Below are 8,947 nucleotides of genomic sequence, written 5' to 3'. Positions count from 1 at the left end.
ATGTTTTTCCCAACATCATCCTTTTCTTCATCATTGACATCCTGTTTTACTCTACATCATCTTTTTCTTCATCATCATTGTCATCCTGTTTTGATTATTATATAAGGATTAATGTAATTTTTTCAGGCAACGGTTAGAGGTAGTGAACAAGACACCATCACCCCGGGAGCTCCGATAACCAAAGGTAAACTCCAGACAGACACAGACAGACAGACAGATATATCTAATCTTGTTAGCTAAAACGGCTAAAGAAAGCTCTTTTTTTAGGTTTTCTCATAATATCTAAGATATTGTTCTGTTTGGAAATTACTACTTATTCCAGCGGCATCAAAATCAAAACAATATCAACTTGCTTTCATCAATTACCGTTTATTTGATTATTTTCATCTCACATTTGAAACATTTTCTAAAGATAGTACTAAACCAAATAACTTCCGGCTGGGTCAAAGTTCGAGGTGCACCCAACTTTTGATAGAGAAGTTAACACCAGAAGTCCTGTGATTGGTGATAAATGTGAGCGTGTTGGTTGTAAAAAATGGACAAAAAATGCATGTGATCTAGTACCACTGTGTCAAGTAGCCTTGTGCTTGACACATGTATGGGGTACCTATAAAAAAGTACTCAATTTTTGTGCGGAACTAAGGTAGCCATAGACGTTGCCCGTTATATCTGAAACAAGCAACGACCCCAATTGTTTTCTGATTTACTTTAAGGGTGAGGGATGGTAGTATTTATATTCGTGGTGTTTATGTCGATTGATACGCTTTAGGTACGAGTTTTAGCCACATATGTTACTATTGTCGTCTATGGGATTTGATTTGGTAGTATACACCATAAACAATCTGATTAAAATTAGCTCTACTGGGTCTGCCAGTAGATCTAACAGCATTGCATGGACTCCCATGTCCAGGTGACATTCCATCTATAAATAACAATTTAAATATCGACCAATTACATTTCGCCTTTTATAGCGTTATTCGGAAGCATGCAAATTCTAAAAATATCGGGCGAGACTATTTATGCAATAGGCGAACTTGTTGGTGATGATGATGATAACTAGTTTAAGGTGCCCATATACCACTAGGGTTTCGAACACGCCCATCCCGAGTCCGACCTCCGATAACATCGGTGGCCTGACTCGGGATGTGGGGGGGGGGGGGGGGGGGGGGGGGGTAGTGTTGAAAATGGGCAGAATTTTGAAAATAGCAATTGGTAAAAAGGTTAATAGAATAATTTTTAAAAAATAAGAAAAAAATTACAAGCCAAAAAAAAAAAAGAATTGACTGCTCGGCCGAATATTTATATAATTTGAAGCATTTTAGAAGGACAGTCCAAAAATAAATAAGAGAAAGAAGAGAGGATCGGACTATTTAATAATATTTAAAAAAAAGTAATTTCGACATAAAATTTTGAACGAAGGTCTAAATGTTTAAAGTCCAATCTATATGTCCACGTGAGTGGCCTCGTTAAGGCCGTTAGGGTGTGGAGGTTGGCCTACGGCGAGGCGAACTGATGAGCGGAGAACCGGCAAAGGCGAGGATGAAGTGCTTCCATCTCTGGTCGGCGAGGATGGTTATAAAACTCCGGTAGTCGTTGCCGAAAAGGGCCTTGACGATCCTGTGGATGGTATGGCTATCCATCTCTCTAACTAGGACCGCTTGTCGGTAGACGCCTTCTCGGCGCTGAGTTAGTACCAACCCCGTCTTGCCGGCTGTAGACTTGATGGTGTGTAGCTCGTAAGCGCTTCCATCAGGCAGTTGTTTCAGCTCTGGTTCCACTAGTCCGCCCATCAGTAATGCCGTGACCCGGTGTACGCGACGCGAAACTCCAGCAGCGATCCAAAGCTTGTAATCAATGCCCCCCCAGGTGTGTGTGTGTGTGGGGGGGGGGGGGGGGGGGGGGGGGCACGTCGAGAGCAAAGGCGACAGCGTCCAGCTTCATCGAGAGTTAGCTTGGAAGTGAACTTGTTGGTCTATTTCAACACTAAAAAAACAGGTGGCAAAGTGCAGTAATAAACTCTGGATTGTATACTAGTATAAACAGATTTTATGGCTATAACATTACGGGTGTTTTTGTCTTGAAACGAATTTTATATGAAATTTTATATTGAAATTAGTTTCCGGCATACTTCGTAATTCACCCGAAGCATTTCGTATACCGTCGGCACAATCCCGAATTGTTTTCAAATTCTTTTCGAATCACTGGTATGATTTTGCAAGTAAGGTCTTGATATATATATATATATATATATATATATATATATATATATATATATATATATATATATATATATATATATATATATATATATATATATATATATATATATTATCAGAATTGCAAGGTTGTTTTCTAATAATAAATAAAAACGAAAATGACATTAAATAATATATCAAATAATGCATACATATGCCATATCCCTCACCCCAAAACGTTTACAATATTATTATAACATGTTGTTTGTTAGTATAACCAGTTTATACACATCATTTGTTTTTATTTTTATTTCGTGGTTTTTTTTATTGCAGAAAATCAAGGACAGTTCTTGATGAATCAGATTGTTCTTTTGCAACAGTAAGACCTTAACTGTTTTTAATCAATATATATATACAATATGAATTCAGTTTTATATTGTTCATGTTATTTATAGGAGAACGAAACTGCATTCAAAACATACAGAGATTTTTGTAAAATGGAAATAAGCCAACTTCATACATTTTAGATGATGAATTGTATATAAAACCTGTCGGGTTTTGGGTTTGTTTTCATGCAAATATAATGAAACCAAGGACTGAATAGGAATTAAACATAATATTTGCAAAAAAACTTAGGGTCTAAACAGTTGAATAGGACTATAGTTTCTGCATTAAAACAAAAATATTTATGAAAACTTTCATTCCATCGTTCTTGTTGTAAATGAAAAAAGGTTCCAACTAATTTTTATGATTTCGTTGAATCACTACAAAGAATGTATGTTGTTGTAATCGTTATTTTGAAGGTTAAATTGACACCATAAACTTAGATAATATATTGGTGTACACTGACTGTAACATTCAATTTAACATGTTCTGTGATTTATAAAATGTTTATATTTTATTTTCAGATACTGTGCACAAGGAATTGGGATGGGTACTCTTCAACAAGCTTATCGAGTCATGTCACACGTTGGACATGCCGGTCAACTAAAGGTAGATAGAACATTATGTGTGTTACCAATTGAAATCACTTTTCAAAATCCATTATGCTTATGTTGCTGCACCAGCGGTGGGTCATGGCAAGACGACTTTTCGTCTGTGAATAAAGTTGTATCCTAACCGGACGCTAGCGATGCGAGCGATCATTTTAGAAATCACTGATTGCAATCGTTGTATCCTAACGGCACCATTACAGCGCGACGGATAAATCAATCAATGATTTCTAAAATAATCGCTCACGGCTGGATAGGATACAGCCTAAGAGTACGTCATCCATAAAGTACAGTGGCGGATCCAGAAAATCCATTTAGAGGGCCCCATTGACATGGGGCGGAATGCCAAGGGAACTTTGGGGGAGGTTTGCAAGGGGATCGTAAAAAAATTAAAATTAATATATAATAAAATTATAACTGTCGCAAAATTTAGGCCCCCCCCCCCCCCCCCCCCCGATCCGCCTGTGAAGTACGGTAGGTCGCCCAAAGAAGGAGAAGAGAGTTCGGGCATTACGTACAAAGAGCGTACAGGGGGAGAGGGTTGAAAGTTTAATTTGTTAAACGACACCACTAGAGCACAATTCTTTATCAATCATCGGCTATTGGATGTCAAACATTTGGGATCTTTTATAAGCACCATTCCACAGATAGTATAGCACAGTATAGCCTTTTATATACTAGTCGTGGTGCACTGGATGGAACGAGAAATAGTCTAATGAGCCCACATACGAGGATCGATCCCACACCGACCGTGCATCAGGGGAGCGTTTTACCACTGGGTTACGTCCCTCCCCAGGGAGAGAGGGGGATCACTGACATTGTATATTCGTCAGTGTGTTCAGTTAAACAATGCTGCATTGTTACAAAGTATTGATTCACTGAATGTCAAACACAACTTATTAAATGAGGTGTTTTTTTTAAGCAACGTGTTACAAATGTAGACTATTAAACGTCGGCTGTTACTTGTATTTCTCAGTTACCGGTATTGGTGTATAATGTATTCAATCCAAGCTCCTAGCTATATCTGATGTACTGTTCAGTGTGGAAGATCAGCGTATGCCAGTACATGAGGCAGTGTGGGCGTGTGTGTGTGTGTGTGTGTGTGTGTGTGGGGGGGGGGGTAATGATCAACGTATAAAAGGTATACATGGGTGGGTGGGGAGGAGGCGTAAAAAAAACCTTCCAGATTTTATGCGTATGGATGGCCTTATAGTAATTGAAAAATAAAAAAACAAACAATCGAATTCCGTCTTTTAATAATATGCTACTTCGGTGAACATGGCGTCCAAATTGCTAGTAAAATAGAATTATGGATTTACACTAATCTAAGGGGTCTATCCTGGATTTGTAGTTTTGGACCAATTTTGCCTTTTTACATTATGAAAATATGCTTACTAGCATTACCTTGTTTTGCATATTAATATATGTTCCAATGTCAAATATTGGGATGATCGGAATCACTGAATTTCCGATCGTCCTAATATATGACATGGTGTAGTATGGAGTTTTGGCTATAAACATAGGTGTCGGAAGAAGGAAGGAAATGGTTTATTTAATGACGCACTCAACACATTTAATTTACGGTTATATGGCGTTGGACATATGGTTAAGGACCACACAGATATTGAGGGAGGAAACCCGCTGTCGCCGGTTCATGGGCTACTCTTTTCGATTAGCATCAAGGGATCTTTTATAAGCATCCCATAGACAGGAAAGCACATACTTTGATATACCAGTCTTGGTGCACTGGCTGGAGCAAGAAATAACCCAATGGGCCCACTGACGGGGATCGATCCCAAACCGACCGTGCATCAAGCGAGTGCTTTACCACTGGGCTACGTTTCTCTCTATAGGCGTCGGAAGTGGGGAGCGGGGCAAGGGGGCACTTCTCTCCTCCTACTCTTAAGATAATACATTCCATTCCCCTGCCAGTGAAAAAACAAATGAATATGCAACCAGCCCCCAGTCTCTGTCATCTTCTGGTGCTTATTCTACTATATTTTTATAAGTATCAATTTACTTTTTCATCCAGTCGTCAAAACTAAATTTTAAATACATGTACATATACTTTGGAAATCCCAAATGTAGGTTTATTTGTTAGTATAATGCTTTATAATTGAAACTTCTTTTAACTGGCTGCTGTTAGATCCACATGTAATAGTGGAGCTAATTTTAATTAGATTGGTTAATTAATATATTAAGGGTAGTTGAATTTTCCAAGATTAAAGTTGATTTTTCCAAAGTTGATTTTCCCATGCTTCTATGTCGGCAAATAAAATTATATTATTGTGTGTGATGGCAATAAAACAGAATATCCTAGGGTTTTGATTGGCTGGTTCTGAAACTTGGTACATGTAACCTACTATGGTTTTCTGCGACTGTCTACACAAACTAATAGAGAATTAATGTGTTAATTTGTATTAAATTTAAAACAAAATTTAAATACAAATTTAACATTAAAATTTTACAAGTCTGTTTTCGCCAAGAGTTTTGCTTTGATATCTGTGAAACCAAGTGTAATGATTCTCAGAAGCAGTCTTCACAGATTAATAAAGAGATATTCGTGAAAGTTTGTTTTTAATTTTTAAATTTTTTTAATTTTTAATTTTATTAAATTAAAACAAAAACCTAAATACAAATTTTCAAAATTTATCATCTCCTAGAATTTAAAATTTTAAATATTTAAATAGAAATTTAATATTAAATATTAAAAAGTGTTTGATTTCGTAGACTTTTTTTATGGATAGTTCTAAAAGTTGGTACTATGACAAACGATAACAAATAGTACGTTCTATACTTAATAAACTTGTTGGCTTTGTGTGGATTACCCAGACTGTTTATATAAACCACTGAGTCATTAAGATTTTGTATAACTGAATGTTGATCAAAGCAACTCTATTCCAAAAGGACAGAAATTAGTATATGTAAACACTTAACAGCTGACAAGTAATGCTCCACTACGGATGCCAAAATATATGGTATTCAAGCATCTTCTTTTATTCCCCTACAAATCTTAACATATGTCTAATACATTTTTTTTTTAATACATGACTTAAAACGGTCGGCTAGGGTTTTATTTTATTTAATTTTTTAACGGGGGAGGGGCATGTGAATTCTTTAAATGAACGAGCATGGAAGGCGCAAGACACTATGGGGTTCGGTGGCTTGTACCAAGACCATTTTGAAATAGAAGGGCTCTGAAATACCATTTTGCATCCATTACAGGGAGGTTACATACTTAACACATCAATATCGATAACCAGTAAATTGTAAATTGATTTTTTTTTTCCCGTACCCCTCCCCACCCACCCCACTAGCTACGGCGCTGGTAACAAAATTAAAAAGTAAACAGCGAAGCTCTCTATGTTGATAGACACCTTGTTTGTGCTGGGGGTATCATTAAGACATTCAGTGTTCACTCTCAAGTTATTTGTTTTTTGTCTTTTACAGAAAGAGCTCGAGTCCTTGCTTGGCAAAGATAACTTTAAGGTTTATGGAGAAAAGATCATGTTCCTCAGGTTATTTGAGCTCGCCGTCGATAAGGCTCAGTCTGGTGCTACGTCAGACTAGACAGTCGACAGAAGAGCTCAGCAGATTTCAATGGGTTGGCCGAGGGTTTCCGGGATTTCAGCCTCTGTTAATCAAGGTCACCATTGAAAGCACACACAACTTGGTTGACCACGCATTACAGCTTTGAGAACATAATATGGGAAGATAATATGCTGATCAATACGTATCTAATCCGTTTTCGCCGCTATATTTATTTTAACTTATTTTTGTGCTTATATCTAATTAAGATTCAAGCACGCTGTCCTGGGCACACACCTCAGCTATTTGGGCTGCTGTTTAGAATAGTGGGATAGTGGTTAGTAGGTGCAGTGGCCATACACCTACCCACTGAGCCATTAAGAACTCGATCTGGGTTGGAGCTGGTACCGGGCTGCGAACTCTGTACCTACCAGCCTTTAGTCCGATGGCTTAACCACTGCGCCACCATATACAGTAGGTTGGAAAACGTGTGTAAAAGAAGACAAACTATAACCAAAAGATTATCTAAGGAACAATATCATTAAATAGTGGTTCGTATTCACTGTTCAACGCACTTTTATCATTTCAAATCTTCCAGGAATTCAGTGGCATCTGGTAACTTCCTACAGTTCATTCGGTACTTATAGCAATGTTCAGTAATTGTGTTGTATAATATTTAGACATTTGGAATAGATCATCAAGTTGTTGTGTGTTTTTTTGCCTGTGGTAAGTTATTTTGCAGTTTCACCTGTCATGTTTATTCTAGGTTATCAACAAATACAATTTTCATTTATTTAAATGGTAAAAATGCTCTAAGTACATAACAAAACAAAACAAAACGTTTCTCTTAATTAGTAAATAAAGTATGGATCTTTAAAATTATTACTATATATTTATTTTATTGATAGTATTATTTTTGTAGCCATTACATTTATCATTGCGATACCTTGTGTGTTTTTTGTTTTCCTTTATTAAACCTGCTGTCTAATTATAGAACACATAAAAAACGTTATTGCGTCTTTTTTTCTGTTTCCTTTCTTCTTTCTCATTTTCAATAATATTTCTTATTGTTCATAAGTAAATTGCATTACTATATTACTGTCGTGACATGGAGAAGGCCTAGTAAGTTGTGTAACTTGTGCCTAATCCAATAAAATATGTTTCAGTCAATTTATTTGTATTTAGCATTTGTGAAATAAGTTAAAGTTGCAGTCTCTAGAATATGTTTAATACGTGTATCTATAATCTAGGCATGTAGAATACATCATCAACTAATGTTGTTGGTTGTTTGTTTGTTTGTGTATGTGTGTGGCGCACCGTTATTTTATTTTATTTAGATCTCATTTGAATCTAAGGCGATGCCACACGATACGAGTCCCTCATACAAGAACATATATACGGGAATAGCCGATTGTGATTAGACACGTATTACGCTTTCATCCGAATCATCGGTTGTTATACAATCGGCTATTCTCGTACGACTCACTCGTATTGTGTGGCATCGCCTTAAGTTACATTAAAACACATGATTTTAGTTCAAATAGATAACGCTTACTGTACGTTGAAATGCGATTTAATTCACACATAATTATACGTCAAGAGATTACGCACGCGAGTACTTCGCGAAGAAAAAGTCAAAAATATAGCTTTTAGTTACATTCTGCATCTAATTGCCAAACTGCTTGAAAATATATAACTACAACGGAAAGCTGGATTTTTATTATTATTATTATTATTATTATTATTTTTTTTTTGTGCGATGACGAGTTGTATAGCCAGTTGACGATATCTGTTTACAGTGAAAACAGACGAATTTATTTCAGTTTTTTTTCTTGCTTATATCCAATTAAGGTTCAAGAACGCTGTCCTGGGAACACACCTCAGCTATCTGGGCTGTCTGTCTAGTAGTGGGTTAGATGTTAGTTGTTAGTGAGAGAAAAAAGGGTGTAATGGTCTTACACCTACCAATTGAATCGTTAAATCTCGCTCTGGGTGGGAGCCGGTACAGGGCATCGAACCCAGTACCTACCAGCCTTATGTCCTATGGCTTAACCACGACACCACCGAGGCCGGTGAACTGTAGTTCTGTTTGTATTTTTAATTAGTAAAACTATTGTAGAATGACGATCAGAGATTGCACCTTTAAATGATGCTGAAGACATTACTGCCAATACTGGGGCTTTAAAGTTAGATGGCCACAACTGCCAAAATTCTAGGACAAAAAATATTGTG

The 8,947-nt window shown here is 36.7% G+C and overlaps 1 protein-coding gene across 1 annotated transcript in view; it reads left to right on the top strand.

The window, feature by feature from the left end:
- The window catches only part of LOC121368404 (serine/threonine-protein kinase Nek6-like), a 27,002-nt gene extending 18,349 nt beyond the window's left edge, over positions 1 to 8,653 (top strand). The window contains exons 8-11 of the mRNA XM_041493115.1: positions 127 to 184; positions 2,529 to 2,574; positions 3,104 to 3,188; positions 6,638 to 8,653. Coding sequence (XP_041349049.1) covers positions 127 to 184; positions 2,529 to 2,574; positions 3,104 to 3,188; positions 6,638 to 6,757 — 309 coding nt within the window. The 3' untranslated portion in view covers positions 6,758 to 8,653. The remainder of the gene's footprint in view (positions 1 to 126; positions 185 to 2,528; positions 2,575 to 3,103; positions 3,189 to 6,637) is intronic.
- Positions 8,654 to 8,947: the final 294 nt, after the last annotated feature.

The sequence above is a fragment of the Gigantopelta aegis genome, chromosome 3, assembly GCF_016097555.1.
Source record: "Gigantopelta aegis isolate Gae_Host chromosome 3, Gae_host_genome, whole genome shotgun sequence".
Lineage (NCBI taxonomy): Eukaryota > Metazoa > Mollusca > Gastropoda > Neomphalida > Peltospiridae > Gigantopelta > Gigantopelta aegis.
Note: the sequence above shows the minus strand (reverse complement) of the source record. Positions and strands in the feature narration are given on the sequence as shown.